We start from the raw sequence: 21,220 nt of genomic DNA, 5'->3' as shown, positions 1-21,220 counted from the left end.
AAAGAAGCTTGTACCGAAACTTTAGAAGGATATAAACACTGATAAACAAAACTGGTATGGGAAAAACCTGCAAAAAATCAGAATTGGTATTGGGAAAAATGTAAGTTTATGCAACTATGCAATAATTGCTGAGAAAGCCCTTCACTGTAGTCTTGAAAGCGAAGTTTGACGATGTTTTAGAGAAATATATTGTAGAGTGTCCTTGCATTGATAGAAAAGATGACCTGACAAGAATTTTTCCATCTCTGATTTCTATGGCTCTTTAATCTTAATTGATAAAACCCATTTTATGTAGAAAAAAACCTTACCCTTCATGCCAGAACCAAAATAAAACTCTGTGAAAAGAGATTTGTGGTAGTAATTTATTTTAAATCAATTTTACTTTGTGCTAATCATGTATAGCTTCTCTGTGTAATTCCAGAACAACTTTAAACTCTGCTGAGGGACAAAAATAGAATTTTGAAGAATAATTTCCATACACCAGTACACACTAATCCGCTGGCACCAGGAAAGAGCTGCTCCTACTAAAAGACTAATAAAATCCCTCTCCATGTCTGTAAAATGACAAATGCCTGGTTTTCTCCTTATTCTACTCTGCATTACACCACTATCTGATTAATTACATCAGATACTCCTAAAGATATATTTCATTGTGCAAAGCATAATTGAAACCAGAGATACCATATTATAGAGAGGGCTATAACCATGCTGCCATTAATATAAAGTCTTATTATCAGCAGTTTATAATTTGCTCTGAGATGAGATTTGACACACAAGATCTTAGCCTGAGGAGGATTTTTTCCCAGAATAAGTTTAAAGAAAAATCTTATTTGGCCCTCAGAGATATAAAGGTGGAACATGGAGAGATGTTTTTAATTTTAAATGCCTTTTGTGCATATATAACTGAAAAACACTCTAGTTTTTGAAAAGAAGATTCTTGGCTACTAGTTCATAACATGAGCTAGACATAAAGGCAGCAAATGTTCATGAAAAAAGAATTTAACGTGGGAATTTTAAGTCTTTAAAACACGCTAGCAAATTTAGTACGCCAATACACAGCATAAACATAACTTCAAAGATCTCACTTTAAAAGTATTCTGACAAATTATTGTGGCCTGCTGCTCCCTATTTTTATAGTGCAGCCTGCATATTTATTTATTCCATCAACTAAGAACACTTGCTTTGTGTTTCTGAATGCTTTGAGGGAAAATGTAGCACTTGTTAAATAGGCAATGATAATTTGAAGTCTGCAATATATGCTGCATTTTACAAGACTGACTAAAACTTCAGTTTTTCACATTTTCAGTTACTACAATAAACTCTGCCTGATTCTAGCCCCACTTCTGTAAGATACCCTGAAAATAAGCTGCATCAATTTCCGAAGTCAGAGGACTCTGGGACCTACTGACTCAAGTGAAAGAAAGAGAGGGTTGTTACAGGGCTAGACTTCATTTTACTGAGTCACAAAATTGGCAAGAGCCATCTCCACAGCTTATTGAAGAATGAAATGAGGAACGGGAGGGATAGAAATCTGAGATACAGAATGCCTGAAAATAAATGCAATGTGGAAACATGATAAAGAAGAAATTCCTGTGGTGCTCATCTCTCTATTTTTGTTCTCTCTTTTTTTTTTACTTCTCATGTCATAAATCAAAATGACTTCACAACATTTTGCTTTTTTTTTCTGCTTGATGCTCTGGTACTTTATTGATGAGATTGACTACTTTAACTTTGTATTTTTCCCCCTCTTTTCCTAGTTTGGGCATTTCTTTATTATTATTTTAGACCTTGTTCCTTCCCTGCTGTTTTTATCTCATTCTTCCTCATACCTTCATTTTGTTTTTTCTCCATTTTGGCCATGTTTCCCACCTCTTTTTGAATGTCTTTTTCTGCTCTTTATCTAGCTTTAATTTTTCTTTGCTCACTATCTTAAACATATCCCTTTATTTTCTCATCTGTAATAGTATTTTCTTCAAGTCCCCTGTCAGTGATTTGGCCAAGGACCTACAGAGTTGACTGTCTTTGAATGTATTAAGAGCTCTCATAAATGAATACAGAAGGATTATTTTGGTCACACAATCAGCTTACTATACATAAAGATCTCACAGCAGAATCTGACAGAGAAAAATAAAGAAGATAAGAGTCTGGAAAGAGAATTCCAGTTCTTTATGCGACAAATAATTTGTGAAGTCCTTCCTTCCTGTTCTTATAAAGCACATGACATTTCCCCACCCTCCCCCCCTTAAAAAGTTTCTATTGCCTGTATTTGAATGCTCTTAATTTTATAATTTTTATAGTCTTTGTCTTCTTTCAGCTGTTTTCCATTTCTGTTCACATTACATCAACGATAGTTCCCTTCAAAGAACCATTCGTTCTTCTTCCACAAAGCTAAGTCTTCACAGGTATCTACTTCTCCATACATTTTTTTGCCCAATAAAAGACATTAATTATTTTCCTGGAGATATGTTTCCCAGATCAGCTTCTTCCTCTACATTTAAACCTCCTAACTTTCCTCTGCATCTAAGTGTCTGGGAATGCAATATTTCACTTCAAAGTAATTTCATTTTAATGAGCACAACACTCAGTGTACATTTTCAAAACAAAAACCATTCCAAAAGACTGTATTGAGTGTTCTCTTCATTAAAATCAAAACACTTTGAACTGAAGGAGCATACTACAAACCACTTTGATGCCAAGGTAGCAAAGCCAGTTTTAATCCATGCATATAAGGAATGTTCAGGAGATTAACCAGATGTTTGATTAGTCCTCCTCAGAAACTCTGTGTTGTGCTAATATGCCTGCCTGTGCCTATAATCACATAAGTACTGTTGGGTGCATACCAAATAAAATAAAAATCACCAATTTGCACATTGCGAATCTGCACATTCTTGAATTTATATTTATCTGGGCAATACTTGTATGTAAATATTATGGCATTTTCAAACTATCTTTTGCAAACTAAAATTCCTCCAGACATAATAAACCATTTAGTTGTCCACATCTAAGCATTTCCTTCAGAAAAGAAAAATAGATATAAAAGTTTTAGAAGAAAGTTTGTGACAAACAGTAGGATGCGTGTGACAAAATTTAGGACACCAACATTTTTGATGCTTGTGTTTGATCTACTCATTCTGGCTTTCTCTATGGAATCTGAAAAGAGACACATGCACATAATTTACTTCATCTTGGAGCAGATGTCTGAAAACAGCCTAAAAATGGCTATTTGTCTCAATTGACTCTATAGGGGAGCCAGATGGGAAGAGCTCTTTATCCATTTCAGAAGGGGAATATCTACATTTAGATATTTAATGGTAGGGGTGGTGGATCCTCCCTTCAGAGTTAGAAGTCAGGGTATATGTTTTTTGTGCTGATATTGTAGATATGTTCTGACTACACGCTGATAGGAGAGGGAAGCTTTCTGCTGCTCAGGATCTCCTCCTTTAGAGCTGGTCTAGTCATGCTCTGTCAGGAAAGAGGTGGACAGTGTGATCTTAAATGTCCTGCTGCAGGTTTTGCTGCTCCATAATGTCTGACAAAACCCTGTCTTTTGAAAAGCCTTGCAACTTTCCAAAAAACAAATCCCTTGCCCTCCCATTTTCACTTTGTTTAAGGCAGCCACAAAAGTTAATCCAGGTGGTCAGTTCCAGCCAATAACATTTTGCTTCTTACACAACTGAATAGTAAAAACAATCTTTTTCTGGCTGGATCTGCTTATCAGGATCTGCTTGAGACTCTGGTTTTCTTCTACATACAATTTTCTTTCATGTTCCTATCTTCAGTTCAGTGCAGCACATCCTTATCTTCAGTTCAGTGCAGGACATCCTCATGAAGTAATGTCAGAAATCACAAAGGTAGACACAAAAGCCAAAACGGTTTCCTTCATTTCTGGCCTGCCCTAATATCTGTGCTTTTTTCCTAATACATGGGATTATGCTGGGTTTCATGAGGTTTACAAACATAACTTGCTTTCTGGACCAAAATACAGCCTGCTAAACTTAGTATGCTTCCCAAGTTAGAAGAGACTACATATTTACTATCTTGTAATATTTTACTGCATTTTCTACTATATACTTATTAGTCCCTCCTGAACATAAAAATGATATACAGACTGGTGACTGAGATTCCATGTCTACATCCCATCTTAGAGGTAAAGTTAAAATATGATACACATACAGTTAGAAAAATAACTTCAAAGGAGCAGTACATTATACTGATCAATTTTCAGGCCTATATCCCAGTGGTGTCAGGAACTATAATTTTGTGTACGATGAAGTAACTATTATCATAATTTTTACAACTTAACTAACATCTCCTTCTTTTTTTTTTAAGGTGTCCTACATGAACTTTGTTACCAATGGAAGAAACGAGGGATCACCAGCAGATTATTTATAGCGGAGGTTTGGTGGCATATATGTCCATCTCCTCAAAGAATTATGAATCTTCCTCACATATCCATATGTCTAATATTAACTAGACTGGATTGAAGCCTCTATATCTGACAAAAATGATCTGAAAGATGGCATTGTAGATAGGCAGGAAAGGATACTGCTGTAAGGTGACCTTAGCTATTCTGCTTCTGGGGTTGCATTAAATTTGAGAACTTCTGTACACCACCTAAGATCTATTAACTAATATACCTGAACTGAGGGCAGTAATTTCTTTAACAATGCAGACTTGCTTTGAAAGAGCCTATCTATCTGAACACTGAAAGGGCAAGCACTTGAACTATCTTTTAGAAATAATTTTGAAAATTTGTTCATGATTATACATATTCACTTTAACAACAACCAAAATATGGATAATTTTTGATTCCTTGCAGATCCACACACTTAATTTTCTATTAATTTTTAAGTTAAATCAAGTCTTCTAAAAACTTATGGTAGTACACACACAATATAAACAGCACGAAAAATATTTTACTTTTAAAGCCTGTAAAGATATCTCTTAAAAAAATCTAAATTCTCATCTTCTGCACAAACTCTTCATAAAACTTCATAAAACTTCAACTCCATTTTAAAAGAAGCATCCATAAGTATTCACAATTTATAAAGTATCAGCTACAGTTGCATCTAAAAATTGAAAGATAAGGCTGAGTCTCTTCTTCCCTACATAGGCAGGTCTAAACACTGTACAGTAACAGCTAATGGCTTCAAGTTTGCACATAAAGTAGAATTTTTCTCCATGTGTAACTTCTTTTAGAGAATGAGGGAGTACCATGTTTTTCTCATTTGTCTTTCTCTGTCCCACAAAATGCCATGTTTCACAACATTTGACATGCTGGTGAAATGTATTCCCATTTCTTAAGGAGGTCCAAGTATGAAATTAACTCCAGCTCACTCCTGGCTTTCACAGATAAAAGCTTAATAAGAATGGCAGTATTTGATGCTTAGGTCTTAACCATTTATTTCAATAGTTTTCACTTTGGAAATGCTTAAATCCCAGAGACAGATTGTAGTAATAACTGAAAGCCTTTTAAAGGCTTTTCAGTTCACTTTTGCAATCTGACTGGAATCTCTGATACTCCACACGAAGCCCACCTGCACCTATTGCACACATCAGTTGTACCAATGCCTGCATGCACATGCAAAACAAAACTAAATCAGGAACTGGTGAACTATTGGATGGAAGAATCCAAGATTTACACCAATGAGAGCAGAATCAGACCTATCATATCTGAGACAGATATGATTGTCAGCAATAAAATGGCAAATATTTTCAACTGCATGTGCTTGCAGGTAGGGCCAATGATTAACACTTGTATCTTGCAGGAATAGTTTTTCTTCTCATAGCAACACAGAATTTTCCAGTGGACTTTACCTGGTAGGTCACGAAATCCTCGGCAGTCGTGTGGAATGTTAAATCTCCAGAACTATATTGTTTCATACAGACTGGCTCTGAAACTTTAGTCTTGTTTTCTAGGTATAAACACTTCTGATAATAAGAGAAATATGAACAGCAGTGTATGATCCCAAACAATAATTTATACTGAATTAAAACATTAGCTTCACCCCGTGGACACAAGACACAATTTATTGTCTTATCATAAAATTAGAACAACAGAGCATGCAATTTGTTTATGCACCACTGACCTCTAAAGAGCTCATTGATATTGTGGATCCAGTTTCACTTCTTGATAATCCTGCATTGTCATCCAGCTCTGAGGCAATGAAATTCTTCACTGCTGTGCGGGGCTCAAATGGCAAACTCTGCATATGTTCCTGGGTGGGAAGATGCTGGTCTAAATTGATATTAAATTGGTCCATTACAGAGGGATTCATATTGAACTCGGGATTAACTTTGTAGTGCAACAGCCTTTCATGAGGCAAGGTATCCATGCCTATATTCATTTTGCTTTCATCTTTCAGTGATGGCTGGGTATTCACTGAGCCCCGGGGCATGACTATATAGTCGCTCTCTATCATCCGTTCTTGAGGATGGACTATGTCCATATCTGCACCTCTCAAATTATCATCAGTGCATAAATACACAGTCCTCCGCAGCTCACTGTTGTCTTTTTTCAAGCACTGATTGGCCAGTTCACTCATACTCATAGGCATGTGGAGACCTGTTGGCTGCTGGATGATGACTTTGGAGATGATGTTTCCAGGCAAGGTTGAATAGCTCATTCCTTCTGGGTTTGGTCCCTTTTCCTCCTCTTCATCATTTAGTGAAATTCTAGAAAGTGTTCCTGTTATAGTGGCTGCTCTGCAAGGTCCAATGTCTTTATGCAGAACTGTGGGCCAGAGAACAGGATTCTTACAGCATGAAACCATATCAACCATATAACACTGCTTTTTCTTGTGGCTTTATCTAGCAGTGCTTCCTTTACCAGTGCATCTTTTAAATTATTTTCTTTCCACTTATTATTTCCAAGCTTTTCTAAGGTTTTGGGTTTTTTGTTCTCTTAATTTCCTGTGTATAACTGACAGTGATCTCTGACTAGCTCCAGTCATTTATATGAATTAAAACACTTCATTTGTTCCTACTGACTTCTATAGATTTGAGGTGACTTACAGCTTAAGCACAAGCCTGCCATGTGGAACTCATTAAAGGTTTTCCAAAAAAATACACTATGACATCCCTACTGCTGTTATTAACTCCATATAACCTTCTGGAAAATGTCAAACAGATTGTAAGGCAGAATCATTTTGTCAATCGATTGTAATGACCTACCATAAGATTATAACTACGAGCATGTGTTCCTAAACTCCTAAATGTTTCTTTTCACTGACTTTTAAAAACTCTTCTCTGTTAAATTATGTTTTAAATAAAAGTGACAAAAGAATCACCACATTGGGAAGAAATTCCATTGGTATCAGAAAGAATATTTTACTGCATCTGGAAAGGTTATAAAGAATATAAACATGTTTTATAGCAGAGTCATAATCCACTTCTGTTCTAGGCCTAGATCTTCCTGGTCAAACTTGTAGCAACATTCACCGATTTTTTTCAGGGTGAGGTTTACATGTAAAAGTTACTAATCCTGTTAAAAAAGTCAAAATTTTCAGAAGCATTGACAAATGGCTTCAAAAGCAAAGTATCTATTCAACCACAATTACTCATCTTACCAAAAAAAAAAAAGAAAAAAGAAAAAAAAAAAGAAAAAAAAAGTCTATAATCAAAAATCTATAATGAAAGAAGAAGGGTAGAAAACAATTAAAGTAGCCAATTACTGGGCTTATTCCAGCTGGCTGCAGGAATTTTCTGGTCCTGGTTGAAAATATTTTCATTCACACCAGTGCTATTTTATACAACAAAACCCAGCTCATGGGCTGAGACAGAAAGACAGCTTCAAGTATCTAGGTATTACATTTGCATCTTTTCTGGTTGCCCAAGGGCTCTGATGACCCAGATCCCCCAGTACCTGCCTGTCAGTTCACTGCCTTTTTCCACAGCAAGCAGCTCATAAGACATCTGACTCTCCTTCCTCACACTAAACTAACACATTTTTTTCCATTATGAAAACAATAACTTGTCTTCTAATCAATTGTGCACAAATACCTGAACTCAGTGTCTGCTTCATTGTTTCCACTGACACTTGTTCAGCTATTTGAAGCAGTGAGCTATCCTTAAATTTTTCATTATCAGAAAGTGAGTTCAAATGCTTATCAGGTAAAGCCTGTTCATAACATCATTCAGAGTCAATCTCCTTTAGGACACCTCTGACAAGGCCCTCTGTACTGCAGAGCTATGTTATCACAGAAATGGGAACTACATGGATCGATGATGGATTTTTGTCTGCATTGGATGGTGGTGACACACAGGCATTTGTGTTACAATGCCCTATCCTGATTCCTACAAAATACATGTGCATATTAAAAATGAGCTGTAGGGAAGAACTAAGTCTACATAGCAAGAAACTCAATTGGCAGTTTTTTAAAGGTGGGTGACTGGAAACTCAAACTTCACCTTAATGAGATCAGCTTTCTTGGCTCCACATTTAGCCAGTGAAGAGAGAGTGTCCTTCAGGTGGCTGATGCAGAACAGCTAAATCAGGCTTCTGCTCTGACTCACCCCATAGAGAGGACACACTCTCTCCTTCTCTTTCCTTTTATTGAAAACTGAGGGTGTTTAGGCAAGACTGTTTCCCTAGGAAAAACTGTCCTTTGGAAATATGTCCTAGATGAAAAAATTTCTGTAGCGTTTAAATAGTAATTTATTTTATAGCACACTATTTAAACAAGGTTGGTAAATAAATAGCTCAAAATGTGTTGTCTTTAACAACATCTGAAACAAACACAGACAACTGATTAAAGATCACAATACTGAAATATCTTTAAAAACCCTGCAAATTTTCTTATTAAAGTGGAATAAAACTTAATTTTCTTAAATTATTGTTGATTTCATGTGGAGTCCTAAAAACATACTCTCTTTAACATGAATGCAAATTGATGCATCCTTCATATACACAGCAGTCAAGGTACACTAGTTTTTTTGGTGTTAAAGTAAAATGATGTTTTCACATTTGCTTGTGTACCAGGGAAGGAAAGCTTAATGCATTAAATATTATCTTCTTGCCACAACTATTTGCTTTCTAATAGACAGCCAAACCTTCGACTACCTTCCAAATGTTTAATTCTAGTTAATGGCCTTAGTAACACAATTAAATAATGTATTCACAAAGTGACATAATTTTCACATTTTGTTTTGTTTAAATTAATAAACATTTCCTAAAAACTGCTAAACCCCAATATTTTTCTGATTTTCACTTCACAAGAAACTTGTACAAGACTAGTTTTTGTTGGCTAAACACCCTCTCAGTGTTCTTACCTGACCGACAAGCAATGTCTACATCCTTCTCAAAATCAGTCTGTAACAAGAAACAGTGAATCAGAACAGCCATTAATAATTCCAAAATAAACCACAATACCTTTTTTCCAACTAGCACTTCCAAAATGTCCTATTTACAGGGCCATAGTCTGTTAAAAGTGGTTTCTTGTTGCTGAGAAGGTGAAGTGCATTGTTTTACAACAGCAGAGCTTTACAAAGTTTCCTAAAGTATAACTGGGTGGTTTTCAAAGTATGCTGCCTGACCAGAAAAAAATAAAATAGAATAGGTGGAAGTAGAGTATATAATTTAAAAAAAATGATACAGTGTATAGTTTTTAAGGTATATGGAAGAATAACTTCTACATCTCACCAAAGGATCTTCTTTAAGGAAGATTTTCATGGTAATATTATGAAAAGAGGTATGAAAAATAGCCTGAAATACAAATTACTATGAATAAGTATAATTCAAATAGTCCATCCTGTTTGAAACTTCATTAATGTGTGTAAATGTTGTGTTTATGTTATGAAAAATGCTGTAATTTCTTTCTATTATTGTAGTCATATAAAATTTTTGTACTGCCTGAAAACAACTATAATTTATTTCATTATGCAAAAATTAATTGTGAGAATAAGAAAGAATTTTAACAGTTGGAAATCAAAGCACTCTTCTCCTAGTTAAACAAAATTATTTATTCTGTTAGAGAATTTATTTACTTTGTATTTTTATTTTCATAAGAAGTTTATTCCATGTTAAATGTTCAGTAAAACTGATCTCTTTCTTGCTTGTGAGGTCCAAACATTAAATTCTTTTTTCTGAGTCGTCATTTTGAAGGGCATCTGCTTGCTGTACCTTGCATTCTCGCTGAGCCTTGCATGTCTTTAGGGCCTGATTCTGACCCCATTACCATCAATGACAAACTGTTCAAAGTGAAGAGACCACTATGTTGTCTTAATACATTATCTAATAATATTAGCAAAATTCACTATCTCTTAATTTAACACACTAAATAGATTCCCCCTCTAGAATGTCTAGCACTTTCTCCTTATCTTGTTTGAGAACATTTTTCAAGACCTCATGAAGGGAAATACATCAGTACTCTTTACACCAACACTAGAAAAAGTCACAATAAAATTAAATTGTTTTTTTATTCTCTTATATAAGATTCTTTTGTCCTAAAAAACACTGGTAGAAAATACTAACTCACTGTGCTCCACTAAATAATCACATCAACAATTTTTAAAACTAGCTAAGATATTTAAGCAAACAGATGAAAACTTAAACAGTCTTCCACTTAGTTGTTAATGTTTCAGCTATGCAAACCTGTCACATATAATAAGTAAGTTTTTCTTTCTGTTAGAAACACTAAATTCATAGGCAAAGAAGAAAATAAAAGCTAACCATGATTTGAGCATGTCCATTAGGAAAAGAACTTGAAGAATCTGCATTGATTGGATCCTGGCAATTTCTTAGCCGACATCTGAAAGCATCTTGAACCTGTGAAAAAAATATCTTATACTGATTCTTGTGTAACATCATAGACTCCTAGCAGAGATTAAATGAAATCATATGGAATATGATGCATGACTTTTCTTTAGCCCACTTCATAAATCAGAGGCAATAAATATAAATGCCTATTTCTGTCATTTCATACATTTGTTATACTTTGTGACTGCTATAAATTTGTCAGTTTATCACACTCAGACCACAGAATTAGTTTTATGTATGGCCAGAATTAGCTACTAGACAGTGATTATATAGTATTTAAGCCACATTTATCTTGGTGATAGTATTTGGCTTTTTCTTATTCACTTTGGTAGACATCTGACAACAAGATTAATAGATATACTGCTAACTATTGCAAGAAAAAGTGTATCTTCTTCTTGATAAATGTATGATTCTTGAAAGACAATTCTTTACAGTTATTGTAATCAGACAGTTATTGAAATCTGTTCTTAACAATTATTGTAATCTCCTAACAGTACTTTAAAGCATAAGTCTATTTGAAAGATATTACTGACTCCAATAATAATCTTTAGCTCCATGTACAGGGAATCTAATGCATCTCTTCTAGGAATAAAATTCTCCAGATTCTCTTCAATGAGAGCACAGAAAGAAAAGTGGACTTTTTGCACATACACAGATTTCCTAAAAGTACAAAAGCAAGATGTGATTCGGGAAACAGGAACTTGGTTGGGCGATCCAAATTCTTGTTCAAATATAAAAGTACTATGAATGAAATGCCTCAAAAAACTACATTCCATTTATTATCCGTATTACTTGATGTCTTATTCAGAATAATTAAAAGGGATAAAACTGTCTTCTACTCATGGACATTTTGTGAACAGCAGAAGAGGATAATTCATAAATTGTTTCTGGTGAGAAGCTGTCTCCTTTAAATGTACCATATTCTAATGTGAGTTGTTTAGAAACTATCACAAAAGCAAAAATGAAATTAAAAAACATTCTAAATAGAAAGCAATTTTTAAAGGCCTCAACCCTTAAATTAATAGAAGTGCTTTGCAGTCTTGATAAGTGACTGTTGCAGGTGGAAGGAGCCAAAAATAGGGCAGAAAGAAGAAGGAAGCAAGGTGGGAAGGTTTGGATTGATTTCAAAACACCAAGACTTACCACATGTTGTAACTTAAAGTGTGCTGTATTGAAATTCAGATTGTGATTTTAGGTCACTACACTTACTTTGGTTTTCCATGTTTTTGATGTTAATTTAATTTGGCATCTCCCAGTTGCTGCAAATTTAATGCAAGTCTTTTCTCACTTTATCAATGCTGAAGTTAGGTCACACTTCAGAGTTTTATACTCTTGGATAAGCATTGACACAGTGATTTGACAAAAAATATAATAAAAAAATGCTTCATTCAAAGCATCCCCAGCTGTGCTGAATCTCATCTCCAGGTACATGAACCCAAAGCATTGTTACTTCAGAACACACTGTTTGTCTCACTGCACTCTGTACAATGGCCCTCCTAAGTTTTGGGACTCTTTGTTCATGGAGGTTCTCTAGTTCTAATAGGTCTAGAGATCTCAAGAATCTCATTTCATACTTTCAGTGCCTTCTACATTAAAGCAGTGAATCTTGATTTTAGGATCCTCTTAAATGTGCATGTTTCTTACATTGCTTCTGAGGTGCAAGCAGCGTATGATCTGAATATGTTAACAGAATGTAAAATGTAGCATTATCCAGGATACTGACATACGTTTCAATTTCTAGATGTCCTCACTCAAGTCAGAATCAAAATGGTTGAACTTTCTAAATACCAGCTTACTCTTCTAGACTGTTTGTTCAAAATTGTTGTTTGAGTATGTAAAGACTGTGCTGTCTTTACATTTTACTTTGAAACATAATCTTGTTTCCCCCCTGCCTTTTAACATCAAGTTACAAGATTTTCTTAGAGCTGGGCAGAGAAGGAGAGACAGATGTGATGAACGTGCGGATACCAGGGAAGTAGTTTCCTTAGCAACAGTAACCAGCTCCAAGCTTTTATAACTTACCCTTGCCCTACTCATGTACTTTTTATTTTTCTCCTGCAATTCTGAAATGTGGGCTCTAGACGCCAACGATGAATTTAATCCAAATGCTCTCTACTCTGCAGAGCACAGCTAAAGAAAAAATTACATGTGGGTTCCTCCCATCACCAGCATTAACATAAGTTACTAAGTGTGATTCAAGTCAGCTTCAAAGCATCTTGTGTTCAAGCAGATCAGGAAAACTGTTTTGCTGAGATAGATAAGCTTCAACGCTGATCCCTTGTATCATTCTGTGACACATCCATCACCATCTTCCAATGTCCTATTAGGTGTTTAAACAGCAAGGTGAGGGGGGAAAAAAGAACAACTCTAGGCTCTCTGGGTTAAGAAGGCAAAATAAAGCATTACTATCTAACTACTTTGCATTTTTCTTCCAAAATTTCCAAATAGCCTGTGATAGGTCTTATGTTTAAAAAGTATCATATTCTTTTTAGAAGTTAGGAAATAGAAGTATAGAAAGTTTTAATGTCTTTCCAGAAGACACTGAATTGATGATGGACAGAAATAGATGACACATCACTTAGTCCTTTTCAAGTTGTATATCTCAGCTGGTGAAAATCCCTGGCTTCCTAATGCAGCTCCTGTCACAAAAGGTCTTCAATACAGTGTGTTAGAGAAAGTAACAAATATTTCCATAATTTATCTTTATATCAATACAACTAAGAGAAAAAAAAGGGGGCTTTTATATACAATTGTAGAAGTCTGTCTCTTTTTGTGATGTGATGACAATAAAGGCATAGTAAAGCATGGCTGTCCTCTTTGTTTGAATTTTATGGACATATATTCCTCCCCAAATTTTTTCCCCCCTGATAGTCAGAATTATTGTTTTGCCTGTGCTGGCATGCTATAAATATTAGATCAATCTTATAGGCTATAACTGAGATAGCTTTCTAGCTGTCATCAAGAGTGACAAATATTCTGGCAGGATTTCCTTGAGAGGCACTGGCAGAGCTAAATGCTTTTGCAGACAACCAAAAGTACCAGACTATTCTTTCAGCCGGGAGGCATCATGTGCAGTGCAACGATGGCATTGCCCACTCTCTTGGCCTGTACACACCTGAGGGTCTCTGGAACTGGAAATCCAGGCCAAGAGTCAGACTGAAACATAACTTACTGGACTTTCATCTCTTTCTGTGCAGTAGACACCTATGACTTTACTGCTACAAACTGAACCAAATAAGTTTGAAACCAAAATTAATTCAATTACATCAACTTTTACTTCTTTTTGCTTCTTAAGAAAATTTCTATGTATGTTCTTTTCCCATATGAAAAGTAGTGCCTTAATTAATTCCTCAAGTGTTTTGACCAGTTTACAATTGTGTTCTGTCAAATAGAGTTAAATCAGCAATATACCTAGGCTTCTTTGTCTTCCACCAACACCACTATCATCATTTTGGTTAGAGATAATCTGCTAATTAGTGAATAAGCTGTCTCTGTGCATTTACTTCTGCCTAAGTTGTCATGGCTGAAGAAGAAACATTCTCCTCCATTTTGATAAGGCAGCACCTTATCAAATCTTGATGTTTTCTGGGCCTCCCTGGGAAGTCTTCTCATGAGATAAATTTTTAAAAACACCAGGTAAATAGATTATTTTGCTGCTTTATAAAATGCTTTTCTTCTAGAATTTCCATGTTAGAACTGTGATGTGTAACTGCTCAGACTGACTTGCTGGAGCAACTTCTGTGAGTTGTTAAACAGAGTAATGATTCTTTGCAGTTATTTTATATATATATGTGTGTGTGTGTGTGTGCGTGTGTGTGTGTTTTGCTAAACAAGCAGTGGACAAAATAAACCATAACTAGCTGATTTCTGACACATAAACCTAAAGAAAAGATTCCTCTAGAATCACACTTATAATCCAATATTTTTGCATATTGCTTACAGTGAGCTAAAAGTGGTTCCAGTCAAGGTATCCTACGAATTTGGAAACTGAGTTACATATAGAAAATACTAATTCCATCTCAATCACCACAGTCTAAGCTGTGAGTATGGTCAGACAAGAGCGTTTCTATGAAATGTTCAGCATTAGTGAAGCATTCCGTGGGAATGAAGAATTTGCAGCAAACAGCTGTCAATAGAATAGGAAATCCATCTTTAATTCAAGGCTTAGGGCATTGTTGGAAGATATCTGTTGATTTTAATCTTTCATCAACAGTCAAAATACATTTTTTTCCAAATAAGCTTCTGCATTACTGCACTGATGCAAGTTTAACTGCTGCTTTATTATTTTTTTAAATTTTATTTTATACTGTGCTTTGCTAAGTTATATTAAGAATTTCTCATAGATTTTGGTATTTTTTTGATGAAATCAATGACTGATAACCAGATGTATGTTTCAGCCTCTGTGGATCCTTACAGAAGACACAAGAAAATGGAACTACAAGAGAAGGAAATGGAATTAGAACATCAGGACAAGAAATGAATCAGGGAATTCAGACTGGACTTTAGAAAAAGGTTCTTTGCCCTGAGTGTGGTCAGTCACTGGAACATACTTGGTCATGGCTCCAAGCCATGGTCAGAGTTCAAGGAGTATCTGGACAACTCTAAGTCATATGGTTTAGTTTTAGGTAGTTTTGTGAGGAGCAGGGAGTTGGACTCAGTGATCCTTATGGGTCTCTTCCTACTGACAGTATTCTATGACTCTGTGAAAGACAGTTTTCATACTGCTTTAGTTTTGAATGTTTCACATGCAACCTTGAGGAAAAGGTATATATTTTAAAATAAAAATGATTCCCTAGGACAGTAATTGGGAGGTTGTATGCCCTTTCTAGGCTAATTAATAAATCCCAGTGAATACAAAAATTTCACAGAGAGGAAAACCAGTATGAAACCACTATCCTACTGAAAATAGATGCAGTGTTTTACCATTATACTAAAAGAACACGTGAAATGAGTGCTTTCAGATTTACAGATGAGACTACCCTCTTTCCCAGATGTAAATAATGTTTGGAAAGAAACTGCTAAAGAAAATAAGGGGATTGCAAGACAGTTCTACATAAAATAGATTTTTCTTGAGTATTATCTCTTATTCTGCTCATATTTTTGTCCTGAACAAAAGGAAAAGTCAAAGGAAGAAAAAAGAAAACTTATTAAATGAGGTAAGCCCCTTCCAGTATGAGAGTTGATAAACCAAGAAATACAAAAGTTCACTGCTCCTAACAGAGTGATTAAAGTGAGAAAGAATCAGCACAATGTCAGGTGCTAATTTTCGCAATACACTGATTTTTTCTTTTAAAATTGAAAAATTCATTATTTGGCAAGATAATCACATATGCATACTGTGAAGGACAGTGATATAAATCCATGCAAAGTGGCGCAATGCTGAAAGAATTGAATAAATTATGTCACTCATAATTATTTTTCATTAATGTACTGAATTTCAGTGTTTAAAGGGTGTCAAGAGGTGAAAAGCGAAATCCCTGTGTGAGATTCCTCACTCAGCATTGACAATAAACCTTTCTTGAAACATCTTCCTTGGTTACATTTTAGTCCTGAGGTTTTGAAATAACTCTTGTCCATCCCAGGGAAATATGCTGGAAATTATAATCTGATTTACTGGTGTGGTAAACATCCTGAAGCTGATAAATGGCTAGGACATAGGTATGCCCATGGACCAGGAACTACTCTCCAGTCCAGAGAGCTGGACTGGTGGACTCCACCTGCTCATTTTTGATGGAGGGCCCTATTACCACAGACCTGCCAAGAAAGCTTTACGCTACTGCTCTCAAACCCGTCTCAATAAAATGTGGGGTTAGTTAGCAGGTTAGGCAGGTTAGAGAAGTTGTCACCAGAGCCAGATTAAAGGGCACTTGTGTAGGAGCTTTGCCGTCAGATTTCAGTAGTGATGAATCCTGTGGCAGGTGGCACTGAGCTGTGAAGGGCAGGCCAGGGTACTGCTATCCTTGCTGTTCTCACAGCACTCATCTGTCTTCATCCTTGCTGTCTCCATAACTTTAGCATGTACCTGAGTTTGTAGATCTGAGATGGTAGATCTTCTCCAACATAACACATCACCTCCTTGTGCCCTCTTTCAGGGACAATATAAGCTGAAAAAGTGTTGCATTTGATCCTGTTTTACAGTGAAAAAAATCTATAGCTTTTGGTCTTCAGAAGGGCATTCATGTTTGTCTTTGCCTGTACTCGTTGGGAAACACTAACGCTTAGACATCAACTGTACTTGGGATTGATTAAAGACCACCTTGAATTAAGTTGGTAAAATTTTATACTGATATTTTGCACTTAGAAAATTAAATTATCTTCCCCCTCTTTCTCTTTTTCTCTTTTTCTCTTTCACTTGTTCCTATGCATCTCACCATAAATTATTTTTCTCTTTCCATGAAATATATTTCTGCAGAGCAAGCTGTATATAAAATCAAAGAGCAGTTGAGGGATTAACCGGAGCACAGCCCTTTGGAAAGCTGGGAAGCCATTTCTCACCTCCCTTCGGAGAATACAATGGACCATGACAATAACAAAGCCTTGTAATGAATCAAATACTGCAAAAAGTATCTGAAATAATATTGATCTTTTGTCTGTCATGGCCAGAACTGCAGACATCCAAGTCAGTGCTAGAAGTGGCAACACCACACAGGAGCTCCAAAGGGATGCCCTATGGAAAAAAAGAGAAAAGCAGCATATTGAAAAAAATATTCAAAGCCCACCATTAAATAAAACATATTTAAGGATATCACTTTATCAATTTAACTTGAAAATCATAGACAAGAATTTAACAGTTGTACTTTACGTTCTAAAGAATATCCTGTATTCAGTTAATAAACACATTTGCAATTTAAAAAAAAAAGTATTTAAATGTGCTTAGCACTTTATACAGTGTTAGCAAACACAGTTGTCATCATCAAACTATTGTCTCACATGCACTGTATAAGATTTGTAACAAGAAGATGTAAATGATCAGGACTAACATGGCATTACTGGCGGTGGTGGCTGACAAAGCTGTTGTTGAAACTACTCCACACTTGGCACATTTGAGCGTCAAACCGCTATGAGGCTCACTCATCTGACTGCAAACAAACAGAACACCCACAAAAAGAACAAAATATTGAATTGTCACCAAAAAACGTTGCTACTGAAATTTAGCTTTTAAATATGACGTCATGCAGAAAAAGTAAGTAGACTTATTCAAGATGAATGCTCTATATTGTTGCAAAACTGTATTTTGTACTTTACCTTACTGTTAGCTTTACATGTTAATTTACGGGGCTTAATTTCATGCAAACTCTATTTCTTCCACTTAGTCTAAAAAAGGCCCCAAATGTGATCAAAAACTGCTCAGTACACTGAAGTAAACATAAGCACGTGCTAGGATAGACACACAAAGTGAAATCCCTCTATTCAGACCTGATAAAAAACCGTAGCATCCAAACGTGCTTGAGAAAGAAGACAGGTCACTTAAAAGAGAAGTGTGAAAGATGGACCATTGCAGAACATTAACAGGGAAAGAAACCTGCAAAATTTATTCAAGCCTCAAATCAGTACATCCATACTGCATAGACAGATTTTTACTAGTGACCTGCATGGCCCACTAATATCTGGAATGATTTTATTCATGTCATATGAAGGTCTGAATACAGGGTTTGAAACATATGGAATCTGATGAAATAAGTATCAGTTGGTACTAAAAAAGGTGACCTGTTTTTCCTTTTAATAAAACACAGTACACAAGCATTAAGCTCAAAGCATTTTGTATAGACAATTGTACCTCTGAACCTATCAGAAGAGTTAAAGGACAAAACCTGAAATTTAAGTTCTCCATAAAGCATGCAATCAGCTTCTCAAATCAACTAAATAAATATTTTTCCTATTCCTTCTCTTTCTGCTATCAGAAATGGGAATAATCGTAGCTGAATAAGATGTGACATAGCTGACAGGAAGGATGTTTTACTTATTCCCAGCTGGAAAGTGGTCAACATGGTGAATATAAATAACATTTTGGGGTTTTTCCCAGCTATTTCAACCAAATGAACTCTTTGCTACTGCCAAACACAGCACTCACAAGACTTTTAACATACTGTCCAAAACAACATTAAACTCCAGTGTTTTCCACTTTGAAAAACCAAATGAAGATTTTCCATTAAAAAGTGCAAAGTATATTTCCCATAAAAAGGCAGTTTCTTCTGTAAGAAACCAGTGAGAACCAAGATCTTTTATAAGATGATTTTGGGGTGAGAAAATAACTCGGTGAATTTACATCAACTGGTACCAATTAAAAAAATAGATTAAAGAATGGACTAGAAAAATGCCTTGGGTAAGTATAAACTAAGTTTGTAAAACTACTTTCTATCTTTGCCTAGCAGTGCTTCAGCATTATTAGACTGAATTATTCTCTTTACCTCTACAAAACTGCTCTGGATCTTGCAAATAATAATAGAACTTAATGTGTGTATAAACCAAATGTAAATTTTCAGCCTGGGCATTTGCATATGCTTCCTCTTTTACCAGTAAAAGGACTGAGGTTGTGACTGAGATCCATCAGCATATTTTTTCCCACTTGTTGATTCTCCATAGGCTTATTAAGGTGATAAAAAGCATTTTGAGTTAGTATGTTTTGCCCCATTCACTTGTTTTAAATCCTAGGACTGAACTTTTGACAAAGGTAAGTTTAATATTTGTCAGGAAGAATAAAGTTGTCTTCCTGAGAATGGCTGGCAAGATACTTGAGGAATGAGTGACAATCACCTTTCCAGAGGAGATCAAATGATGAACAAATTCCTATGCCCCAAGGATAGACTCAAGAGATGTCATCTGCCAAGTAGTATCAAAAAATGCTGTTGCTAAGCCACCATCTCATAATAACACACAAGTTGTTTCTCATTAAGGTATCTACATATTTTCCCAAAATAGTTGGTTTAACAGAACAATCTGTGATTCTTTACCCATTTATTTTAAAGATAGATTATTTTGAAATAAAATATTTATTTATTACTTAAGTTGTACAATTAGAAAACAAGTTATTTGTTTCATCAAGAAAATAAAGTATAAGCAAATAGATTTCTATAGCCTACAACAGAGTAGCTGAGGAAGAAAAAAAACAAAGCAGTTAAATCGAAGTTTGAATATCCTTACAAAATTTACAAAGCCAAACCTGTGGCTGTCCCAGCTCCTTATATCACTGAAATTAGAGCATAGGTGAATTTGAATTGGTGATTACTAAGTCATTGCTAATTTTGAAATAATTTGGGCAGGTTTATAATATTCTAGATTTCACTAATGTTATTACAGAGTTCAGAATGTTGATGGAGCAATGTAGACAAAAGTAAGGTTATGAAATGAATACTTTCTAATGAAAACAGAGGGAAACAGAAGAAATAAAAATACAGGGTTTGGTACATGTTTGTCAAAATGATGGTGGAAGAACTGAAAACGGAAACACTTGACTGCATTAATATGAAACGCAAATCACACCAGCTAAAGTATTTATTATAAATGTACACATCAAACTTATTAGGAATGCTACTGTTAGTTACAGGTAAAAATGTAATTTTAAAATAATTAAAAGTGGATCTGCAATAACTTTGCCCATAGCAGTAATACATAGAAAAATGAAAATACTATCATTTATCATTGTTAGAAACACAGATATTGGTGGAGTTAAACCACAACCTGGCCCAAAATACAATACTAGAAAATACAACTGTAAAAAAATCATTAGTCAAAGTTTAAATACACTTTCATAAGCATTGGGAAGTTGATGATGCAGTTGTGAAATATTTTTTGCCAATATGCAATGAATCTAGGTTTGCTGCTGCAGTCACCCACAGTAGAACAGTTTCTGATACCACCACTGTCATAATCTTTTCTTCTTTTGATAATAAACAGAATTTTTGCATAAATACAAGTAAATAATCAATGAGACAATTTTTTTTTCTTTTTTAACAATTAAAATACGAGGATTGTTTTACTTTGATGTTCTTTTACACTAATTTAGAAAATACACCTATGTAGATGTTATGTGGATGCAAGAACAAAGGCAAATTCTTAATGTAGTCAAAATGGCAGAATAACATTGACCTAGGTAAGGGGTATATTGCTGTAAAATATATTTTATAACTATTAGCACAAATGAACAATATTTCTTGCCATAGTAATTAAATTTGAAAGCTAGACAAAAATAGTCAGTTCCTTCAGTACACAGAGTTCACAAAACTGTTATCCTAACTGCAACAGCTTTACACATGTAACCATCTTGTGAAACCTCTGCTCAGATTTGCAAATCCTCATTCTTATTAACTTAATACTGTTGTACTTGTGCTTTGTTATATTTAGTTTTTTTCAGTTGCATTCCCTCAGGATAATGCAACAGCAGCTTTTGAGATTAATGGAATCTGTTAGAAACACTGTTACATTGATATAAAAGTTCACAGCACAATCAAAAGAATTTTTGTTGAA

General features: G+C 35.0%; 1 protein-coding gene across 9 annotated transcripts in view; it reads right to left on the bottom strand.

Annotated features, from left to right (window-relative positions):
* The window catches only part of ADGRB3 (adhesion G protein-coupled receptor B3), a 445,229-nt gene that overhangs the window by 14,598 nt on the left and 409,411 nt on the right, over nt 1-21,220 (bottom strand). For 4 of the 9 annotated variants that reach the window (XM_064412311.1, XM_064412316.1, XM_064412313.1 and 1 more), the window contains 6 exons: nt 17,737-17,835; nt 17,252-17,423; nt 10,670-10,765; nt 9,271-9,310; nt 6,090-6,733; nt 5,818-5,931 (listed from right to left, as the gene is read on the bottom strand). In XM_064412311.1, the coding sequence (XP_064268381.1) occupies nt 5,818-5,931; nt 6,090-6,733; nt 9,271-9,310; nt 10,670-10,765; nt 17,252-17,423; nt 17,737-17,835 (1,165 nt within the window). The remainder of the gene's footprint in view (nt 1-5,817; nt 5,932-6,089; nt 6,734-9,270; nt 9,311-10,669; nt 10,766-17,251; nt 17,424-17,736; nt 17,836-21,220) is intronic. The other 5 variants (XM_064412319.1, XM_064412318.1, XM_064412315.1 and 2 more) reach the window with 2 other exon arrangements.

Source organism: Passer domesticus, chromosome 3 (genome assembly GCF_036417665.1).
Source record: "Passer domesticus isolate bPasDom1 chromosome 3, bPasDom1.hap1, whole genome shotgun sequence".
Classification (NCBI taxonomy): Eukaryota; Metazoa; Chordata; class Aves; order Passeriformes; family Passeridae; genus Passer; species Passer domesticus.
The sequence above is the reverse complement of the archived record's forward strand: the minus strand, read 5'-3'. Positions and strand labels throughout refer to the sequence as shown.